At 41.7% G+C, this 23,264-nt stretch overlaps 2 protein-coding genes across 4 annotated transcripts in view; one reads left to right on the forward strand and one right to left on the reverse strand.

The window, feature by feature from the left end:
• Positions 1-9,929: 9,929 nt before the first annotated feature.
• LOC124050162 lies at positions 9,930-11,551 on the forward strand. The gene is made up of 5 exons (XM_046372395.1): positions 9,930-10,034; positions 10,114-10,169; positions 10,261-10,572; positions 10,751-11,394; positions 11,498-11,551. Exons 1-5 carry the CDS (start codon positions 10,009-10,011, stop codon positions 11,507-11,509), a joined length of 1,050 nt encoding a protein of 349 aa, XP_046228351.1. The 5' UTR covers positions 9,930-10,008; the 3' UTR covers positions 11,510-11,551.
• A 6,054-nt stretch (positions 11,552-17,605) lies between these two features.
• Positions 17,606-23,264, reverse strand: part of bcl11bb (BAF chromatin remodeling complex subunit BCL11B b) — a 30,625-nt gene continuing 24,966 nt past the window's right edge. For all 3 annotated transcript variants that reach the window (XM_046372396.1, XM_046372397.1, XM_046372398.1), the window contains one exon: positions 17,606-22,775. In XM_046372396.1, coding sequence (XP_046228352.1) covers positions 20,713-22,775 — 2,063 coding nt within the window. In that variant the 3' untranslated portion in view covers positions 17,606-20,712. The remainder of the gene's footprint in view (positions 22,776-23,264) is intronic.

The raw sequence follows: 23,264 nt of genomic DNA on the forward strand, positions 1-23,264 counted from the left end.
TATTCTTGGGATGTAAAGCACTTGTGGTAAGGAACAGAATATTCAAAACACTGAAGGGAATCAAGGTGCCAACCGGCTCACCAGGAGCTTCCTATCCAAAGTGCCTCATGACCTTTCTGCATTCAGGAATTCACACATAGGGTCACACACCAATGAAAGAGCTGGGATTGAACCATCAAACTTCCAATTACTGGCTCCACAGCCACCCTTTTTCCCTTCCAAGAATGCAACAGTCCAAAACTGACCTATTGAAACATTTGGCATGTCTTGTTTGATATGTTTTGGACAAAATATTGTTTGGTATGAAAAGGTATGAAGAAGTGTCAAACTGGGTGGCCACTAATGTCTATACATCTGAGGCCTGATAAACAATAAAAATGCCCTTAGACTTAGACTTGAACTTAGCCTTAAGATCATTTCCAGCATTGTGCTTACACTTGATTCGGTGTGTTGATACAGCTGTGAATGAGGTGGTATTAAAAAGAAATATTAAAAAGAAATAGTCAGGCAATTAAATCTTCACACCATCAACTGATAATTCCTATCACATTGTTCATAAAACTGATGCAAAGTTCGCCACAGGCTTGGACGCATATGGGGTCCCAAACTACAATACCTCTATGAAAGTAGCAGGAAAATCACTTACATCAAGTCTAGACTTTGCTTAGAGATAAGATCATTTCCATGTCAAAGTGAGGTTTTATACATAATTACTTATACGTGGTTTTCTGTTTAAGTCATACCACAGATCAAAATTCATCTGAAGTCCAGTTTATAAATGAGGCCCTGGTCCCCTTTGGGCCTAAAGGGAAACATTTGGTGTAGCATATACTACTGTCAGACAAATGTGTGTATGCTTTTGGCTGTAGGTATTTACTGTGAAACCTGGAAAACATCTAGTGTGTTTGCTGGTTCAAATCATTCTTTTCACTTTTTTCTGGATAAGGAATTGTTTGTTAGGATTAGATGCTGAACCTGACTAACTGATTACTGTTTTTGTTAATTTTCCTACATGAACTACAAAGTTAACGTCAGTGAGTGTGCAAGATTTTTCTCTCCATTTTGTTTCTGCATCTTAGATTCTTCTTTTAGCACTCTGTTCTGTATTTTTTGTTTCATAAACACTTGTAAAACTGCCTTTTTTTTCCACTCCTCCCCGTACCCCTACGTTCCTCCTCGTCCTATCTCCTCTCATTAGAAGGGCTTGAGGATCACACACAAAGCCAGGGAGAGATTATGATGATAGTTTTGTAGCCTGGCCCCTTTGTCTCTGTCCACATTCCTCCAAAATGAAAGACGGCAACAATTACCTTCGTGTCTGATGCCTCGAGTCTGTTGACATCCACTTTGAAGAGCAGATCTGGTTCCAAGCCTATGGGTATTGGTGGAGGTTTGTTTTTTGTTGCAATTACTGTCCACATCAAGATGGCTGACAAACTGGAACCGCCCATGTCTTGTGCAAAGTTGCATTGGTTGAGAGCCAGTTTTTTTTTTGTCATGAAAAGCTGTTCGTCATGTACAGGCCAATCTTTTGCAGAATAATTGACAGAACAGGTTCTCTATGTGTTCTGGACAGCTAGTCATTCACTCTAAATATAACAATATAACCACAGGTCAGAAGAAATTAAGTGTGTGGTATTTAAACAGACAGTACATCAAAGTGTAGCAATTTGAGAGTGACATGTGAGTCTGGAAAGTGCTAATAGCCTTCCCAAGCTGATTCCATCCAACCCTTTGCCAATGTCAGAATCCAGCTGAATTTGCTCTCCAAGATGTTCTTCTGAGGTGAAAGCCAGCAGTCAGTTGTAGCTCCTCTGGTAGCCGTTTCCGATGCTTTGGTAGCGTAGCATCAAAGTCACGGGGCACACATATATTCTGCAGGATTAGAGTAGCGTAAAAGGACAGCCCCAGCCCCATTCACTGTTGGCACGGCCGCCACAGCCTCGGCACAAGTGAGTTTTTAATGCATTCCATTTAACTTTAATTACTCCAATCTCTGCGAGGGCACACAGGAAGAAAAGGCTCGGGCGTTTGTGCCGAGCAGATTACCCCACTGCCCTGCCAAGTCCGCGGCGCGCTGCATCCTAAGATAGAATTCAAATTCAAATGTGGGCTAAAGAAAGTGCAGCTGTCACCCCTCTGGCCTGCGAAGCCCCAACCGGATCAAAGATGAGCTGTCCTCCTCCCCTGCCCGTGTAAAAATGAGCTGTCCTGGCCGTGCCAGTGTCTCGTCCCCCTGGGGCACCTAATCCTCCTCTCCTGACTCCACACTGACAGTCTGAATAAAGGCATTAAACCCCGCAAAATAATTACCAATTAAAACGGATGGAGAAGTCATCAGGTAGTGACTGGGGGGGGGGGGGGAGCAGGCAGAGGCGGCAGAGAGGGATGAAGCTTCGGTGGGTTTCTCTCCTCCCTGCCAAGAACAACCTGTATTTTCTCCTTTATGGGTTATGGTTTTGCAGTTCTGGATGAGTGAGTGACCTTACAGAGTGATATCAGACCAGGAACAGACTTCTGAAAGCTTCTAGGATGTCGAAGAAAGTTTGTGTGAGGCATCCCAACTGTGTGGAAGCCAGAAATCAGTGCAGAAGTTTTATAAGCCACTGGAATTAAGAGCACTTGTTTTCTCTGGTGCCATTCCATCTAGGCTGCATCGACCTGAGGCGTGAACCTACAGAGATCACTGGGCATTTGGCTCCATGAACATATAGATGTGTGATGGCATGTTTACAGGATGAAAGTGTAGTTAACAACATTAGTGTGTTCATATGTAAGGCCAAATCACATGTACATAAAGAACCTTGAATTCATGTGTTTGTGTGCTTACTGCCCACTGTAAATGAGCATGTGTGTGCATGTGTGTGTTTGTACCTGTAGAGCAGTGTCATGGGGATGTTTGCAGACTAGCGTGCCATGAGGCCCGGGACACTAATCCACCAGCGCCACACTGCCGAATCCAGGTAAAGTGATCCTAAAGCCTTCTTACCCCTCTCCCTCCTCTGTTCTCCCTGCTCCCCTTTGAGCTCTGTCTATTAGCAGTGGTGGAGATCAGACTAGTGAATATCCACTCAAAAGACCAGTCTGGACCAAGACCCACATTTTGACAACTTAATCTCCTCTTTGACGGCAGGCAGGAAAGGAGTGAATTGTCATGTGACAAAATGGTTCTGACTTGACCATATTCTTTTGAAAGTCATTCCTCTGCCATAGGAGACAACCTCTATAACTGTCCTTTACACTCTAGCATAAACATGTGGTGCTCTTAAAATACTGCTACTCTTCTAGTTTTGGTTGCTCAGTTGTTTATTATTGTCATTTCTATGCAATTAGTGACTTATTTTCAAATTTCTGTTGCCTGTGTGAATCTCTTGGGAAGACAGACAGGGACAAGACACGAAACTCGAGCTTGACTCACACAGCTAATAAAAGGCACACACTATAAATCAAACTTAAATTCAAATGCATGTTGATACTATCCGTTTCATAATGTTCATTCCAGCGTTTTCACCTAACTGCTCCTCAGTCTGAAACTCGCTGTGGTATTCCACTGATGTTGATCACTTTTGACCCGAGGGACAGTTTGCATTGCTGATATGACTTGTCTTTTGGTTTCTGTGTCTGTGCCAGATTCACCCTGGGCTAAGTACACTGGGCGTGTACACTGCTGTGGACTTTGCAATGTGTATGATGTGTGTGTGTGTGTGTGTGTGTGTGTGTGTGTGTGTGAGAAGAAGAGTAATTTTTTTTTTTTTTTGTATATTCTGTGGAACCCATAATTAGGCCTTGACTCACAGCCAATTACGTATTTGCTGTACATGTACATACTGTACGCAGACATACTGTTCACTTCATTTACCTTTAGAAGAATTTAAAATGACACCCATGTGGGTGTTATTATATTTCTTTTACTGCCTCTCTGGCTGTTTTTGATTAAGCCCAGTATCATTTTAAATCTTCACTCGTTTCATTTCAGTATCCCACAATTATTATCATGTTATGGTCAAATTATCATCTTGATTTACAAACTAAGCTTTGCTATTGAGGGGCCAAGTCAGCTTAAAGGTGCAACTTTTATTGCATTTAATGTGCATTAAGTGGAGCCCAGTGATTTTATGGCTAAAACCTTGATCCCTATGAGATGACAACTTTGCTGTAACCAAACCTCAGTGTCAATCCCTTTTCAAACTTGAATTTAATATTATGGGACTGTAATCTTAAGGAAAATAAATTGCAGTCATCACATAACTAAGATGACTCTTTGCGGTTATGCTGTTTTCAGTACAGGTTGGCTGTTTGATCTACCTCTAGTCCACATGTCAAAGTGTCCTTGAGCCAAGCCAGTAAAGCAGCTCTGTTGACATTGGTGTGTGTCTAAACGAGAGGGCAATTATAAAGTGTTTTTTTTCGTTGAGTTAGAAATTCACCACTTAGTCAAAACACACATACAACATGAAGGCAAAAGTATTGGGACAGACCTCTTTATTATTGAATTCAGTTGTAGTATGGGGGTGTTTTTCAGGGGTTGAGCTTGCCTCCTTACTTCAAGTGAAAGGAAATCTTAATGCTTCAGCCACCTTCAAGACATTTTAGACAAAGTTATGCTTCCAACTTTCCAACATGACCTCACAAATGCTCTACTGCGTGAATGGGCAAAAATTCCCACAGAAACACTCCAATATCTTGTGGAAAGCCTCCCCAGAAGAATGGAATCTGTTATAGCTGCAAAGGGGTGATCAACTTTATAATGACTATGCGGTGTTAAGGGCAGGTGTTCCAATACCTTGTCTATATAGTGTATTCAGTATATTTATAAAATCACATGGACTATATTTTGTATTTCTTGGTTAAGTGGAAAAGCAGTTTCCTTCCTTCTGTGCAACTCAGCATACATCCAGTCATTTTCTATACCTTTCCCGGATCGCCAGTCAATGTGTGGTTGTCGGCACAAGTGGGTGTGTGGTTGTCTGTCAGCCCTGCAGGCTGCAGGCTGACAGACAACCACACACGCACACACACTCACACCCAGGGGAAACCTAGAGCCACCAATTAACCTGATATGCATGTTTTTGGGACTGTGGGACCAGCCAGAGTGCCTGGAGAAAACCCATCCAGGCACAGGGAGAACATGCACGCAGAAGGGCCCAGACCCAAACTGGAACCTGGAACCCTGTTGCTATGAGGTAACAGCACTAACCAACCTGCCACCATGCTGCCCAACAGTTTAACACTTCTTGAGTGACTCTCCAATAATGTCACAGTCAAAGTTATCATATACACTAACCTTTTGTCTTTGCTAACAGTTTGAATAACAGGCCTGTGTGACATTATCAGACCAACTGGTGGAGCAGCTTTTGTTTTCATGTGCCAGCAGACATATGAAAGGATAAAAACTATAACATACTGGCAGAAAGACTGGAGCGTACTTTTTCATACATTCATGAAATTATCTGTATAAATAACTTTCCTTTATATTGGAGGAAGATTTCAAAATATTTGCTACTTTCAAGCTATAGGGTAATTTCTGTGCTTGCACACTTGGAAGTGATAGAAAAAGTGGTAACAATTATTTTTCAAAAAGGCTCTTACAAAATGGAAATATCGATGTGATGATGCTAGCTGTGCTAAATAAATTGTTTAAAAAACATCTTAAAAGTGTGTCCACCTCTAAGAAAACATGAAATGATGTAATGCAATAATGTAAAAGGTATGGAGACATACAGTAATGTGCAGTATATGATGCTAAAATGTAATATGATGACTTTCAGCATTGTCCACAAACTGAATTGATGTTAAATCTTTTCAGTGGGCTTGTAATTAACTTACATACTGACTTTTTGTATGTAGACATGACAAGCATACATCAATTTTGGAGCTAATGAGTAACCAGGAATGGAGTTACTCATTAGCATGTTATTGTTTCAAACATCGCTAGGGCCATTTTCCATTTCGATCATCCATTCAGTTTTGAAAGACTCTAAAATCAAATATGCCACTTAAGTAAACATAGTGTTCAGTGTGGTTGAAAGTGTCTTTGATAGAAAGATGAGAAACTTTGTGGCATGCTAAGGTCGAAGGACAATTTGATAATTTAAGTAGGGCAAGGATTTCTCTTTTCATAAAAAGAAAGAGTTCCACATAAAAGAAAGAGAAGGCCTTCAGGCCTTGTCAACCATCTTCATTAGAAACACCACTTTAGTCTTAATGCATTTCTAGTCATTAGTCAGGGCACAATATGTCACAATCCTCTTCAAAAGAGTATATACACATTGTTCAAATAATTGCCCTGTGAAGGACAAACAACCAGCATGTAAAAAGGCATCATTATTTAGGTGCAATCACTGGAGGGGACTTTCAGGCCTTCCCTCTTCTTTGCCATTGTTGTAGAAGGCCACCTGATGTCAGATTGCCTCTCTGCAGAGTAAGAATTAAAGACAGACTGATTTGCCAAACCGCAGTGTGACAGTGTCTATGTGGACTTAAATAGTCTTGAATCCGAGCTGTTGCTGCCAGGATCAACACTTGAGGCTAAATTACCATAAGAATCACATTCCCTGATCATAATGACATTGTTCCATACAGCATATGTTAATGTAAACTGACCCAATGTATCAGTATTAGAGAAATTTGACACCCTTTAATAACACCAATCCTTCTGTTGTCAATAAAACTGTTGAAGATTTGAAATTTGTCACATTTGCTCAAGTTTTTAAATTGACACGCATAGTTAATAAGCTGCTGTCCATCAAACAGCAGCAAAATGACAGCTTGTTCAACTACAAACAGTAAAAACTTGAACTCGCTTGAAGTCAAACTTGTAACCACCCATGAAGGTTAACTACTGGTGATTTCCCCGTTAGTAGAACTGTTAGAGCTTCAGCGATGGCTTGTAAAATGTCTTCGGGACTACACAACATGTCCAGCTGCCTCGACTTGACATGACCAACTGCCCTCACAGAACCAACGCACAGTTTTCCAAAATCCATACATTGGTTTTCTTGCAAAGTGTTAGATGAGAATATTGATACCAATTTTCACATTGCTACAATACACATGATGCCTCAGCCAGCAGCTGGTAAGCTTAGCTTAGCATAGAGACTGGAAACAGGAGGAAACGGCTAGCCTGACTCTGTGCACAGGTAACAAAATCTGCTTACCAGCACTTCTAAAGTTCAATAATTAACACTATATATCTCATTTGTTTACTCTGCAGAAGTCTTGCGTCTATGCAACTAGCAGAAACTCCAGGAAGAAAAAGTCATGCACATAACTTTTGTTTTTTAGACTTGGTGCTTTGTACAGATAAAGCGAACAAGACATAACATGCTAATAGCCTCTCTCTGAGTCTTTGTGCTAAGCTGCTAAGCTAAGTGGATGCTGGCAGTAGCTTCATATTTCTTCTACAGATGTGACACCATCATACACAATCTAGAGACATGTTTATGAAGGAAAACTAAAACCTTTAGCTTTTAAGATATTTTATTTGCTCTGACATTTGAAAATATTAAGTTTTGTGGGTTTTTTTTTTTTTTTTCAGAAAAAATTTCTCTGGCATTGATTGTACCATGAAGATTAATTAATTAGATGCTTCCATGTTTGATTGGATGCCTGACACAAAACTTGTGGTACTGAGGCTGCAGGGCAGTATTCCATGCCATGTCAGTATTCAGGCATCAGCATGTTGACGCTGATGCCTGAATACTGACATGGCATTTTGTGTTAAAGTCATATCCTTTTAACTAACTAAATAACAGAAAGAGAGTTGGGTTGACTATGCAGATGTAAAGTTTGATGCCCACACACTGTCTGCCAAAACAGGAAAAGCAAGGGTAGAAAAGGACACATTTTTGGCAGCCCTTCATCAAAAGCATAAAGCAGTGGCCACAAGGGGAGAAGTAAATAGATTAGAAAAGCTATTGACATTTCCACATAGCAAGGAAGGAGTGTCAAATGGCAGCAAGGATGATAAGATGTACAGGCATTCAGTACCCCCTCTCATGTTTTATGTATTGTGATCACAACTGATCGTGAGAGAAATTAATCAATAGCAATGCCGCCAGGATGTGTGGATGACACATGCCACAGCCCACCCCCCACCCCCCACCTTGTGATGTCCCCCCCTTCACCGCTCCTTACCACACTCCTCCATTCTTCACCCCCCTTCATTCTCCTCACCCCATCCATTTTGATTCGGGGGCCTGTTGTTCGCCCACGTCTAGGTGAGGGATTTTTACATCCCCAGCGTGCTTGGAGGAACTCCATATGGCCGGGATCAAAGGTGTTGCTGGGTGCATGGTTCTGCTTGGTTGCCAGCCACCGCCGTTAATTAGAAAACAAGATCAGAGGCGGTATTAAAATCCAATTAAGCCCGTATGAACAGATTGCCAAGTGATGTTCACTAATGCATTACTGAGCACCATGCAAATTTTAGTGGCAGCATTTGGCTTTATGTTATGTGTTTGTGTCATTAAGAGCGTGTGTGTACTCGGGAGTGTATCTGAGTGTGTGCGAGAGTATGTCTATGCACGTGTCACTTTCTGGCTATCCAAGGCTCTGTGACATTGCCTGATTTTTTTCTTGATACACAGTTCTAATCTCATATAAACAATCAGCTGAGGCTCTGCAGAGCAACAACACCTATCCACACAATAAGATTGGATGATATTGCTTCTTACAATTAAAGCATAATTGAGAATGTTGAATTATTGATCCATCATAATTGAGTTCTCTTCATTTGATTTGTATGAGAATATGATGTACAGAAAATCCAGAAGATTTAGATGCTTGTGAGTATTTTGGTTTGACACAGAGATCTATAGCCTTTCCATTTGGTCTCTACTGGCCACTCAAACACATAAATTACAGGAGGGGCAGGAGCTTTTCCATTTAAATCATTTTAAAATCTGAGATGTCTGTCAGCAGATATAATTAAACTATGTTAAGGAATTGGATGAGGCACATTTAAAATGCGTACATAAAATCATTCTGCACAATAAGTGCCTATTTAGTCCATGAGTTTCATTCGCCACAGCAGACAGACAGGGCATCTGTACCAAAGACTGACAAGTGGATGCAGCTGGTGGCCTATGGCCCAAAGCATCCACATTATCACAGACGAGGGCTGTTAATGTTGGGCTGAATGGAGCCCCTTTTGAGATACAAAATAGCATTCTGATTAGAAAGCCAGGAAATACACATGTGAAGTGCCGGAAATTGTCACAATGCAGAACCATGGCACATTTGGCACAGTCTCAAGCTGGGTATAGAGGAGTAAGATCTTAATGAAGGGATGTGCCGCTGTCAGACGCATTTAGATTTCTCATATAGTTGTTCCATTTATCAGTTTCTTAAGCATGTTCTTCAGGTCATGGGCTGGGTCAAAGTTTGCTTCTTAATATGATAATGTGACCAAAGAAAGCTTTGCACAGATGATTTCATCATGTTTGTATTTCAAATGTTTCTGAGATCTAATATTTACTTTACAAGGATAGCCAAATGATAGCCCTCTTTGTTTCTTGGCTGTGCAAGCACATTTCATTTTTCCTTGTATGTTAGCTGGTCAAAATTCTGTTCACAGATCACACACAATCACACAGAATGATTTTTTTTTCTTTCTTTTTTTATCAACTAAACTAAAACTTGGAGAAGAACTACTAAACAGTTAAAGATGTAGGCCAACTAAAGTGTTCTGGCCCAATTACTGTATTACTGTGTAGGCAGGTCATTTTGATAAAAGTAAATAACTTATAAAAGTTCAGATGAACTGAAAACTTCATCTATAGATCTTGCATATGATAATACTACATGGAAACTATAGGAAACAAGAGCACTGGACCAACTTTTATACACTCACAGTTGAAGTTTCAGCACAAGGAACCCACCTTCATCAGGACTCATTTGCTATCAGCTGCGCATTGTTAACTCGTTAAGTTCTGATTGGTCAGGGCAGGCCACCTGAAATACTTATAAACCTTTCACAGGGTGATAGATGCAATAGAGCTGTTCAATATGATGGCTGTTTGGGTTGCTTCAGGGTAAGTAACAATTTGATTATGTCTTTTGACTAGTTTCTGTGGTAGTTATACTTTATTTATTTATTTTTTTGAAAAATAGGGCCTTGCTCCTTGTTATGCTGATTGGTACAAGTTACAGCTACCCTGTAAAACAAGGTAAAGTATTAGTTGTCAAAACTTTCAAGTTATTTTTTTATTTTTATTTTGTTTAATTTTATTTTTAAATCATCTAATGTCTTTCCTCAAGGTTTTGATCCTAGTTCCACCTATGGCAGCAGTTATGATGCAAAGCCTGCTTCTACTGGCTCTTACTTGGAAGTGGCTTCATCTGGATCTGCCTCTGTTGCTCCTGGGGCTGGCTTGAAAAGTGTCTCAAATCCAGCTCGTCCTTACACTGCTACACACAGAAAACCTAGTTACCCACAGCCCAGTGTTAAAGAACCAGCAGCAGCTTCTTATGGCTCTACTACTTTTGCTGCACCTGTGTATTCAGGCTATGCTAGCAGCCACCTTGCAGGCTCAACTCATCCAAGTTCTTCTCAGCCCACCTTCAACCAAGGTAACTTGTGTGAATGTGATTGTAACCATAAAAATCAGATCATTGGTTTTGAGACCTCATTGTTAATTTCTGCAAGTGACGCAACGGCTGTTTATGTGCGCACATTTGGCAAAGGAATCCTGTTGGTGTATTTGACCTTCATATACATGTTTATGATCGCTATGACCTGTGCTTCTAGACATCCCCTGGACTGTTGGCCCTTCCAGTCACTTTTCAAGAAGACCTAGTTCTCACAGCTCTGTCTCCAGTATAGCTGAGCCTGAACCGCTTGGCCCCGTAAACGTGAGTCCACCTGTTCCTCAGTACCAGGCGGGTGAATTGTCTCAAGTTGAGGAGGTCTTTGAGCAAGGAAACTATGAATCTGAGATGGAAGAGCAAAGTCTTCAGGCAGCACCTCCTGTTGCTCAAACTCTGACTGGAAGAATCTCTACCAGTGAATCAGCGCCACCAGGCCTTAGCAGAAGTTGGCTCGGGTATCCTTATGACTACATGTTCCTGACTGGCCAGTATCCCCCAGGCACAGTCACTCACTTCAGTGAAAGCTCTGAGCAGGGGGAGGACCACTGGCAAGATGATGTCTACACAAGAGCCTACCTTCCTGCCAGTACTGGGGAGGTTGAGACTTCCCCTGCTGATTTTGCTGCTCCACAGCATGTGACGCAGCCTATGCATCCTGTAAAGCAAAGTACAGGCAGCACTAGCTATGGTCAAAGTGGTGTAGCAGTTGGCTATGACTGGCAATCTGGAGCAGCTGGTCTACAAGGTCCTTACTCTGAACAACCACATTGGCTCAACCCAGCAGGTGGTTATGGACCAAGCAAGGTATGACTCTCTTGCTTTGAAAGTTGTATTTGGGATATAAAAGCTTGACATTAATTTTTTTTTTTTTTTTTTTTTTTTTTCTCTCTCTCTCTCTCTCTTTCAGGTGGGATACTGAACCTCTGTACTTTTTCTGATTTCAATAAATCTTAAATGAGAATCTCCAGTCTTTGAGTTTTTAGTACAAGGTACTTGACAAGAGGTGCAAGGAAAAGGAGTTAAAAAAATTTTCAGACCTTCTACAGTAACTGTCTCAGCTTACAGGAAATATTCTTCCACAAACATATGAGCATTTTATTTACAGACTAGCAACTATATCCTTTCAAATCTTAACTGAAGTGACTGCCTGTATTTTATTTTTTTTTTTTTTAAAAAACACACAATTCCAAGGCACTCCTGTGTTTTTGCTCAGCTGGTAAAATTCCTTGCCTGTTTTGCCACATTGCCATTCTAAAATCAAGTTTGACTCACAAATGCATAAGACCTACTTGCAGTAGGTGTCTCAAATGAACATCCAATTAACTTGCTTTCATGGCCCTTACTGCCTGTGATGCATTGCTGATTACTGAATTGGGATGCAGGGTGCATTAGACTTCAGCTTCTCAAATTCAACTACCTCAGCTCCAGCACTGGAAAGATGTATGCCACTTATCCATCTTGTGATGCAATTTTTTCATTTAAATAAAAGCCATTTTCAAATGCATGTGGTTGAAGGGTAGGTACTGTTAAAAGGTGTGTGTGATTTTATTTAATTGCACTGTGAGTAAAGGTACATTGATAAACAAATCCCAGCATTTTAACTTGTCATGATCTTTAGTTTGGTCTGGGCTGTCTCAAACAAGGGTGAATCAATACCCACTCTGTTACAGTGACATTGCCTGATGTCATTAATGGGCAGTGGGTATCCTAATTCATACAACAAATCACCTCAGAAAGACTCTCCATTGATCTTTAATTAGAGGCAACTGTTAATCACCTTTATGACTTTCCTCAGTGGCACCATAATGGTTTCCACAGTCAAGCCATGGCAGTCTGTTCCAGCTAAAGAACAGCAGCATCAGCAGGGTGTGTTTACTGTCTATGTTACAGCACACCATGCTGTTAATGGATCTGCTCAGGTTTTCAGAATATTTTGAATATCTTGTAATTGTGATTTTCATTAAATTTATACCTGAGAGAACAACCCTGCCACTGTAACAACCCCAAATCCTATTTTTCTAATGGTCTTTTCAGGCATAGGGACAAACAATGACCCACAGGAGAGAAATGGCAATTACTTCTAGTAAGGTGCCCACTTCACACACCTGTCACAACACAGATGAACCCATCATGAAAGACCATTGGAGAGGGACAAAAACGAGGGAGTTCTCCCTCAGTGACCCTTCAGCTTTCATAGTCTCCCCTCTTTTTCAGCTATTAACTACATACTATTAAGACATAAAGGGGTCAGTCCCCAGACGGCTCCAACCTTTATCCCTCCTTCACACTCATCTCTGACATAAACTCTGCTTGTGATGTCTTATTGGTTGCCACCTAGCACTTACATCAAGATTGAGATTGTATCCTGGTTTTTATTCTAATGAATGTCAGTTATTGTTTGTAGTGAGATTTTTGTGAGTGAAGGTTTTCATTATTTTTTTATTATTGTTATTTGTCCTTATTGGTAGCTGTGTTCATTCTTCATTTTTCATTCTACTGAAGCAACATAAACAAAACATGATTTTTACATAATACATATAATAAAAAACATTTAATGGTTTGAGTGATTTGAAGCAGTGCTCCAAAACATATTGCATGAAGCACAGAAAAAAAATGTATATACATATTGCCATATGTTGCGATTTGGCATCTGGCGTCCTCCTGTGCGAGTGGATGTGAAGGTGGAATCTGGTTTGACTTAGCCATGTGGTAAATATAGGCCTATACAAACATGTATTTCAGATGTCTGGCTGTAAAAACCAGATAAAAAGCCGTAGCTATATGAAGAAATAATTTGCTCATAAAATTCATAGATCTTCATACTTGAGTGTTATTCCTTCCACTGTTTTATGGCTCCCTCTTAAGATAATGAAACAGAAATAAAATCTCATGGGGAATAGATCTAAGTTTTATTTACAGTCGCCCCAATCAGTGTGATTTCTTTTGATGAGATTTGGCCATTTATAGTCAAATTTACTTATTATCTGTCTATTTATCTGTCTAACCTTACACACTCAATTTGAAGAGCACAAAGAACAGCAAATCCTTTATTCTCTGCAGAGATTCCTCACATTTGAATACCTTTGTGGTATGAAAACCATATCATTATTTACACCACAGAAATAGAGGAGACATCAGATTCCATTACCATGTACAACTGCTTAACTTTTGACTTTTTTTTTTTTCAGAATACTCAGGATGTGTACAGACCAGTGTTAAAGTCTACCCCCAGCCATTGCAAACGGCCCAATTGCCTTGTGATTAACGCACAATAAAAGAATGTGATGGCTTAAAGAAGCAGCAGGAAAAGCTGCCCAGTGAAAGATGGGTGTATGGCGCACTCTATAATTAAGCCAGTCTGCACTTGATGAAAGTAGATCACACTGGCGGGCCACGGCTTCACAGCCAGTTTGTTTTTACGACATAATTACAGTCCAAATCAAATGAGAAGATTTAATATTGCACAACGACAAGCATGTGCCCAATGCCAACAATGACACTGACCCCCCTGAGGCAAGGTGTGCATGTGCATGTGCATGTGCATGAATGTGTATGCGTGTATCTGTGTGTGTCTGTGTTGGGGCTGTGGGGGGAGGTCAGGCGTCAGGAAGCCGACAGGAGAGTAGCTTCCCCACCGCAGTAGCTATCTACCTGTGTCTAGGCCCACCTGGGAGGTCTGACACCAATGGAATTACACTGACGGTAGGACAGAGGGCAGGAACAAGGGAAAGGAGTCTGTGAAATAAAAGGAAGAGAAGGAGAGGGAGGGAGAAGGTTCTTTGAGGAGACAAAATTTATCTGGAAGGAATCAATCTCGCAGAAGCAGGCAAGGGAGAGGAAACAGAGAACAAAGAACTGTGAAATGAAAATAGATAGAAGGGTGGTTATGACAGTCAGAGAAAGTGATGAAGAAGCTCAAAGAAAAGAGAAGAAGCAGACTTATATATGCAGACAGCAAGGGTGTGGCTGGATTGCAAAGATAAATAAATGTTTTGCTTGACTCTGTCTCCATGGTGAGGTGATGGCCAGTGTTTTAGGAGGGCCTGTGCAGTCACGACCCACTGAGTTGTTTTAGTGATGAAAACGGGATCAGTTGAAGGAAAATCAGCGTTGATGTGGAACACATCAGGTGTCTTCACCATCACGTCACTCTTCACTACTATGGCTCACGATGCACACGAGTTTTAAAAAATAAAAGAACCCATAATGACTAATTGTCAAACAATAGATTCTAGTCTGAGAGAACTCTCTGGATATAGGGGATGAAATTATAGCAACCAGAAGCTGTCATATCTGTTTTGAGAAAGGGCCGTTTTGATGCTTGATGACATGGTTGTGTCGTAAACGACCAAAACCTCCCACTGAGTGGCTGCAGTGTTTTTCCTCCCTCTGAAAAAGTCTGCATTTCCTGTCCTTTAGTTACACGCTCGACATGACCACAGAGCCTTTGTTCCTCTGGGTCCGATTCTCCCAGAAGAGAGAATCTTCCCAAGCCACAGCTGTTGACTGACCACGCTCGACCACACTGCTCTCTGTCTCCTGACCACCTTCTAAATTGCTCTCCCTGCTCTTCCTCCATCCACCCCCCCCCCCCACCCTTTCCCAGGAGCAGGCAGCTGGACCGGATTTACTCTGGTCGCTGTGTTGCAGGGCAAAGCCCAGTCTGCATGTTGGGCGGGCAGCGTCATTTGACTGGGTAATGGTCAGGACTGGTGGATTAGTAACTGGATATCTACAGAGAGGCCGGTGGGGCCTGAGCCCTGTGATCCAGTGGAAAGTAGGGTCTCTGTGGTGGCCTTGTGGTTCCTTGTGGCCCAGGACGTGAACCACAATCCCTGCTGACACTCTGTTCCCCGAGGACGTGGTTTTACTCCAAACCATGATTTCCCATCTCCCGCTCCGCGACTCACTGTCTGTGACTGTAGGGTCTCTGCCCAGTGCTTTCTAGTGAAGAGGATACGGCACCTCCTCACCACTGGCGCTCGAGGCCACTTTTCTTCCACACGGGAGGGGGCCTTCTCCTAAACAAGCTTAAAACATAGCTTTTTAACCTCATGTCACATGTGAACGGCATAAGATGGGCTGGTGGCAGGGAAGTGGCCGGAATGGGTCTGTGAGCACACATTTGTGTGGCTTCTGATTATATGGAGAGTAGCCCATTAAAAAAATAGACAGTTCAGTATGGGCATAAGGTTCTGCCAAAATAGGTTGTATAATAAGATGCTTGAGGTTGTAATATGATTTGCAATTATGCAAGACGAATACACAACTTTGTTTTCCAGCATGACAATTCGATAAGAATAATATGTGTAATGTCATGCAAATTACATACTTTATGCATCCTAAATAGATGTATGAGCTTTGATCATTTCCTCTTCTACCTTTTTTTAATCATTAACAACATCTGCAACCATTAAAGTTATGCTATTCCAGTTGTTATGCCAATACGTTTGCCATTGCTGGGATGAAAGCTGTGGGAATGTGACATTTAATCTCAACATGTACATTTCTGCTGACCAGAAGACCAGAATCACCAACATGGCACCCAGATGTCAGCCTACAGGCACAAACAGAAATACACACACACACGCACACACACACACACACACAGAGTCACAGTCACAATAAGATCCCTCCTGCAGACACTAAATCCTCCAAACATCTTCTGAGCTTTTTTTTGTCTGCTTGTTTGATTATTTTTAGAATATTATGACATAATAATTATATTTCTGCATCTAATCATGCATGATATTAAGAAACTTCACAGGTCATGTGTGGCAAGAGCTGGCATGCATCACAAATTCCTCCAGATTTGACTTTCTCACAGAAACCAAGCCTCTTCCCTCTGCTGACTAGCTTTCTTATTGAGCTACCACATGCACAGACACACACATACACACACACTGTGCATGCACAATTTTTGTTATGGTATCCAATGGCCTGGAGCCTCAAGCAAGGACAGGTTTGATTGCTGTTGGCCTGATATCAAGAAATACCTGATGAGTCCCCATACTCATGCCAGGACTCATTTATGAAGTATGAGACTGTCAACAGCTACCTTTAGAAATTAAACCTGTGAGTCACAGTCCCATTTTTTATTGTCTTCTAAGAACAAGGGAGTTGTACTAGCACTCATCTACAAAGTAAAATGTACTGGTGTAGAAGCACAGTGTGAAATATTATTGTGATCTGAGATTCAATACTTACCATCTAACTGCATCCTCCCAGAACGTTTGGTCAAGTATCTGCAAGTTTCAACCATAAAAACATCCACATCCAAAAACATCCATCCATCACATATCCACTACAGCTTACATTCCTTCTAATGACAGAGAAATTCTGAGGCTGTATTAGGAAACATTGTAGCACTGATTAAAAAATCTTGAATGTAATTTGGAGGGAGTTTATCTCCAACACTGTTTTTTTTTTTTATCTTTATTTTTTTAATAACGTAAGCAAACAATATGATTTATGCCTTGAAGATGCACCTACTGTGTCTCAGAAAACCACCACAACTTAACCCATGACAGCATCAATGTTAATGCATAGTTTTAAGCTAACACATACAGTGTTATAACTCTGTGGGGTAAACACATTTTTTTCCATTGTGGTGAATTTCATCAGTCTTGTCTGCTCTTCTCCAGTGCAGAGTTGCTCCAACACAATTACAGGCATCCCTATTTTGACCTTTAACAGTGTAGATGATGAGGACTTCTTTTTCATTACCTGCTTCATAGAGTCTGCACATGTATGTAAAGTTGTATGTCTTTTCACAGTCTCTACTATTTTAAATCTACTCAACATTGCACATGATACAAAAGCTTTTTTTTTGTCTTAAAACATGGGTTAATTGAGACATAATGGGCCAGAATTCTGGTATAACAACAATATTGTTTGTATCAAACTATTTTAGTTTTAGCTGTACAATAAAACTTTCATGTATCTATGACAGTTCCAATATGTTATTGAAAAAGCAGAAAAAAAGATGAAATAATCACAATGAAAATCATAGAGCTTCAATCATAGAGCAATTGCAACATTTATTGAAGTGTTGGCTTTCTTGTATTGATTTTTCAACACATTACAAAAATACATATATGTTCAAAACAGTAGAGATGTACTGTTCTGAAATCACTTTTTTTTTCACAATGATGCACTTCCCCCCCCTCCCGCCCCCCAAAAGACCAAGGAAACTATTTTGTACAAAGAGCGTAAGTGAAAGTTGTGAAAAGTGAAATATGAAAATGTATTTAAAATTACAGTTGCAAGTGCCATCACAAGACCTTCAACCAACCATGAGGAAAAACATAATGTTCATGAATGTCTCATAAAGTTGATTTGGAAAAGCATTTCCTTTCAAAGCACTAAATCCCCCTGCCGAAGGTTCTCCTTTTAGGATCAGCTCATTCTTCTAATTCTTTTTTTAAGCATTTTGTTTTACATCCACAGAGGATAGCTTCACCAAACCAACAACGGGAAACTCATTTCAAAAAAAAAAAAAAAAGGACAAAATAAAAGATTGAAGAGACCAAAAGTCAATAATGGCACCACTCTTGTTAAAAAAAATAATAATAATCTGGCATGATTCTGCAATATTACATTTCAAAAATTGTCTTCCCACACAGTGAAACAAGTAATCATACAGAAACATGAAGATAAAATCCCTCCACCAGGATAATCATACAAAACTGCTATGGCATTCAAAAACATTTGAAAGAACATTGGAGAAAACAATACTTTATTATCATTTCAAACACTTACACAGAGTATTTCATTAATGGCATACTTCAACACTGTAAACATACTGTAAGACTGAACGTCCATGTGTGATTTAGATCTCTGTCAGGGTCCCACTGTTCATCGTTTGAATGTGGTATATTTCATTATCTGTATCGTTCATTTTGGCCTAACTCTCGGTTGAGTTTTCCTGGAATATGCTGTGCATTTACAACAGGATCTGGATTTTTGCAGTCACATATCAAAGTGTAAGCAAGCTGAAAGCAGCTCTGCAGCCAATCTCGCTTTTTGTGGTAAATCACAAAAAGATATCGAACCACGCGGTAAGTGAATAGCTTATGAAGAGCTGCATACGGAGAATTGCATTCAAGATACAGCATAATCCTTTTTCTATCAAAACAAAATGGTGCAGATAAAACCTGACAATAGGCCAAAAAAGCAGGTCGAACTTTCAAGTGAAGATGATTCTGATGATTGAGAATTGCAGTGCCAAAATGAAAGATGTAGTCTCAGTCTCCTTTCATGTGGCTTTGCTGTCTCCCTCCCTCTCACGCTCACTGTCTCACTCTGATGGTCCGTTATAAGATGTGGCCAGTAGATGTGCATTTGGGTACCAGAAAAACACACTTTTCATATGCTTCCAATTTCATTTGAATGACTCCTCTCCCTGGTCAAGGTCTTGCTCCCTCTCCCTCCATTCTTTTCTCACATTTCTTCATTTCTCAGTTCCAATCTTTCTTTTACTATAAGAACAGTCCCTACTCAAGGTCGCCCGGCCATCCCCTGTTGCAGCTGTGCTCAAAATTATCATAACTCATATAACCATTTTTTTTTTCTACCAGATTCATTTCGGGATGAACGATGCAGAAAATAAAAACCGTAATCCCCAAAAGTCACGAACATGCACACTGTCTCAAAATCTGTTACTGGGAGTTAAACCCATATCACTTTGTGAGGCGAATGAACAGGCTTCCTTTTAAAAGCCGCTCTAATGCATGAATCTGAGCTAGTGAACTGTGAAAAGACGCCGTCGGAGGGAGGCTTAGAGCGCACTGCAGCGACTAGAACACACACGCTAACACACACATTGATATGAATTTCATTTGAAACCATTTTGTGGATCTTAAGGGGACACGGGAAGTCAACCTGGGTCAGAGAGAGATGCCACATCAGAGACAAGAGAGAGATAGAGACTGACTTAGAACGTGTTACAATTGTTGAAGTAGCTTTAGTTTAACAAATTGTCTTTGAGTAAGGACACATGATGTGAGAGAGTGGCGTGAGATATTCAAGTGGGTCTGATAAAGCAATAATGAATGGTAGTTAGACTTAGCATATACTGAGGACAATGCAAGCAGCTGGTCTTCTGATTGTTTAGTTTTAGGCCATCTTTCACGTACATTTGGGGCTACTTTAACATATAAAAAAGAATATATTTACAAACAATTAACAGGACTGTTCTCCTTCTCACATTAATCACAAGTAGTCTTAACTTATTCAACATAATTAAATATGGTTGTTTAATCCTACATTGGGAATGTACTGAGCATCAGTTTAGGGTTTCTCCATTAAGTGCAACCTTTATTTATGTCCTGACTGAAGCAAGGACAGCAATATAGTAACTGCATTTGGAAATTTTTCACATGCCAATATTTGAAAGAACAAATTCTGTTAATAAATTAAAAGTAACTTATCAGGTCTCTAAGAAGATGTTGGATTTTTTAAAATCCAGCATGGTGTTTTATTGTCAGGCTGACATTCAGTGCTTTAGGCCTGTGTGAGGGAATGGATTGTAGTCCGCTGCTGCAGTTAATATAGAAAACAATTATTTTTACTTTTAAAAGCTAACTGCTTCACACAATTTTACTCTCACGTGATAATAAGCTTCCTTAAAGGGAAAAAAGAAAATTTGCATTAAGGGTGACTTCTTTCCAGTTATCGCATTTTAGAAAAAAAATGTTTTAGCACATTTCAAAACTAACTCCATATGAAATCCCACAAAGATGTACCTGCACATGCCAAATATCATTACAAAAATCCAATAAATACAGAAATTATTGCACAGTAGAAAGGCTCCATGGATTCCTAACTGATAAAATCCTCAGACAATTTGCCAGGAAACACCACGTTGGGCATTCCAGACAAGTTCTCATTAAAGTTTCCCTTTGTTTATATTCTCAGGTGGCAGTTTCTATGACAAGAAAAAAAGATGAACATCAATCAGTCTCAAAAAAAAATTTTTTTAAGAGAGAGATTATCCAGCCAAGCCGCATAGCTGAAGAAGTGGTTATAGGGATTTTGTGTGTGCATATGTGTGTGCTTTTTGTGTATGTGTGTGAGTGTTTGTTGTGTACACTGGAGGCTGTATAACTAATGGTTGCTGGCTTAACCTCTGTCCGCCTGCTCCAGTTTGACCTCATTGGTCATCAAATGTTCACCATGCCATTTCTTCATGTGTTTCTCCAGCGTGCTGTAGACACTGAAGGGCATGTGGCAGATGTCGCAGCGGTACACCTCCTTCCCAAACTGCCCATGGGTCTTCATGTGACGTGTCAGCTTAGAGCTCTGGGCACAGGCGTAGCTGCACAGGTCGCACTTGTAGGGCCGTTCTCCTGTGTGACTGCGTCGGTGTACCGTCAGGTTGCTGCAGTTCTTGAACACCTTGCCACAGTATTCACAGGTGTCATTCCTCCTCTCCTTAGAGCTCGGGGGTCTGCCGGGTCCAGGTCCCCGCAGGAGGTGAGGAGTGCTGCTGCCGCTGCGGCCCGAGGCGCTCCCTCCTTCCATCAGCTCCCCAGGCGGGGTGGAGAAGCGGAGGCTTCCCGTCTCTGACGATGAGTGCTCTGAGGAGGTGGCAAACGGCGACTGACGGGAATCTGTGAATCCCAGGAAGGGTTCTCTGATGAAGTGGCGTGAAGCAGCATAGCCAGCCAGGAGCTGAGAGTAGACATTCTCTGGGGAGATAAGGGGTATGGTTGGGGGAAGCTCCAGCTGTTCCTTCTCTATCTTGATTCTCTTGTTGTTGGAGGGACTTGGGCTGGTGATGGGGGTTGGTCGACGCTGGAACAGCCCAGGAAAGGAAACTGCTTCAGATACACTGATCCTGCCGTTCATCACAGGCCTATGGTCCTCTTGCTCATCTCGCTCTCTATCGTGCTCCCTCTCATTCTCTCCTTCTCTTTCCACTCCACCCCTCTCTCCTCCATCTCCATTAGGTTGTCTCTCCAGGCTTCTCTTGTTAGGGTTAAGTTTAAGGTGATTGTCCAGATGGTTGTATGGGTGCATGATGCCCACCCCGCCACTATCACTTACTCTATCCCCACTCAGGGATTTCTCCTCCGGTGACTGTCGGGGACCATTGTCCCTATTCTGGCTGAACTCCTGGGAGTCCTCACTTAAGTTGGAATCTGGCTGACTTCCATTTCTCAGCTCTTCCTCCTCTTCCTCTTCCTCCTCTTCTTCTTCCTCTTCATCCTCTTCCTCCTCATTGTCCATCCCTATCCCTCTTGATTCGCCCTCTCTACTTTTTTCTTCACTCTCTCCTCCCTCTACTCTATTTCCCTGTTCTGGAGAGCCACTCATGGACCCAGACTTGTTGTGCATATGAGTCTTCATGTGCCTTTTAAGCTTGCTGGCCTGGGAACAGGCATGGTCACATAGATGACACTTGTATGGCCTCTCTCCTGTGTGACTGCGTCTGTGAACGATCAGGTTGCTCTGAAATTTGAAAATCTTGCCACAGAACTCACAGGATTTAGATTTCCCTGGGGTCTGGTTCTGTCCCTGGGCATCAGGAGGGCTGGAAGAACCGTGTCCCCCCTGAGAAGTGGGTGGCTGTGGGGCATAGGTGAGAAATGCTGGTGGCTTGGCACCAGACTGGAAAAGTGTGGGACTCAGCAGGCGGTGCATGGGTGGCACACGGTTGGGTGAGAGAGGAGGTGTGGGTCCCCCATTATTGGTTGTGTTGCCCGCCAGTTCCCTCAAACGTCGGGAGAAGTCCATGGAAGCAGGTTCCATGGGGGTCATCCGCATCACCCTCTCAAAGGCACTGGGGTGCTGGGAAAGCAGCCCCATCTCCTCGGGGCCCAGTCGCTCCAGAGGGGGTCTAGGAGGGGGTGGAGGGCTGACAAAAGGTGGCGTTGCAGGGAGGCGAGTCTCCAAATACCCTGGGGGAGGGGGATGTTCCCTGAGCAGGGGCGCAGCCATGCGAAGGAGGTGGAATGGGTTGTTGGTGTCACCGAGGAAAGTGGGGAGAGGGGAGCGGGGCAGGGCATCAACACATGGGGGTGGAGGCAGAGCCATGCGGGGAGTGAGGGAGCAGTTGTCTGGTTGGTTGTCCAGGTAAATTCGGATGCCATGAGTGTTTTGGGCATGCTGAAGCAGGAACCAGGCGCTGGTGAAGGTCTGCTTACAAGTAGTGCAGATATAGCTGGACGGCTCATCTTTTTCTGTGGACAAAGAGATGCAAAATCACAGTCAATATTGTAAAAAGCAAATCCAAATAAAATATGCAAAAAAGAACAAAACAGCGTTGTTATTCAACAATTCAAACATATTCCTTTATTGCTTTCGTGTTTATTAGCAACCTGTGTGAACATTTGTTGTGAGTGTTGTGTTGTGAGTTTAGGAAATTTATTGTACATGTAACTACCACTCTGTGTTTGTGTCTATCCATGAGAGTCTTCCATGGGCTTTGTCTGCGTGTGTATGAATTTTTGACCGTGCATGTGTCTACGGGCTAATACAGATGGCAGGTACTGCCCTAAGGCCATGACACATTATGCTAATTTTAATGTCAGCTCGGCTTTAATATACAGATCCATCTCGTCTACTCTGTCATTTCCATATGGAGACAGGGGAGGCAGCAATAGAAAAAAAACACCAAAGGGGAAAAAAGGAAATATAGGAGAGGGGAAGGGAGGTAGGGTGCAATGTGG

The sequence above is a fragment of the Scatophagus argus genome, chromosome 19 (genome assembly GCF_020382885.2).
Source record: "Scatophagus argus isolate fScaArg1 chromosome 19, fScaArg1.pri, whole genome shotgun sequence".
Lineage (NCBI taxonomy): Eukaryota > Metazoa > Chordata > Actinopteri > Scatophagidae > Scatophagus > Scatophagus argus.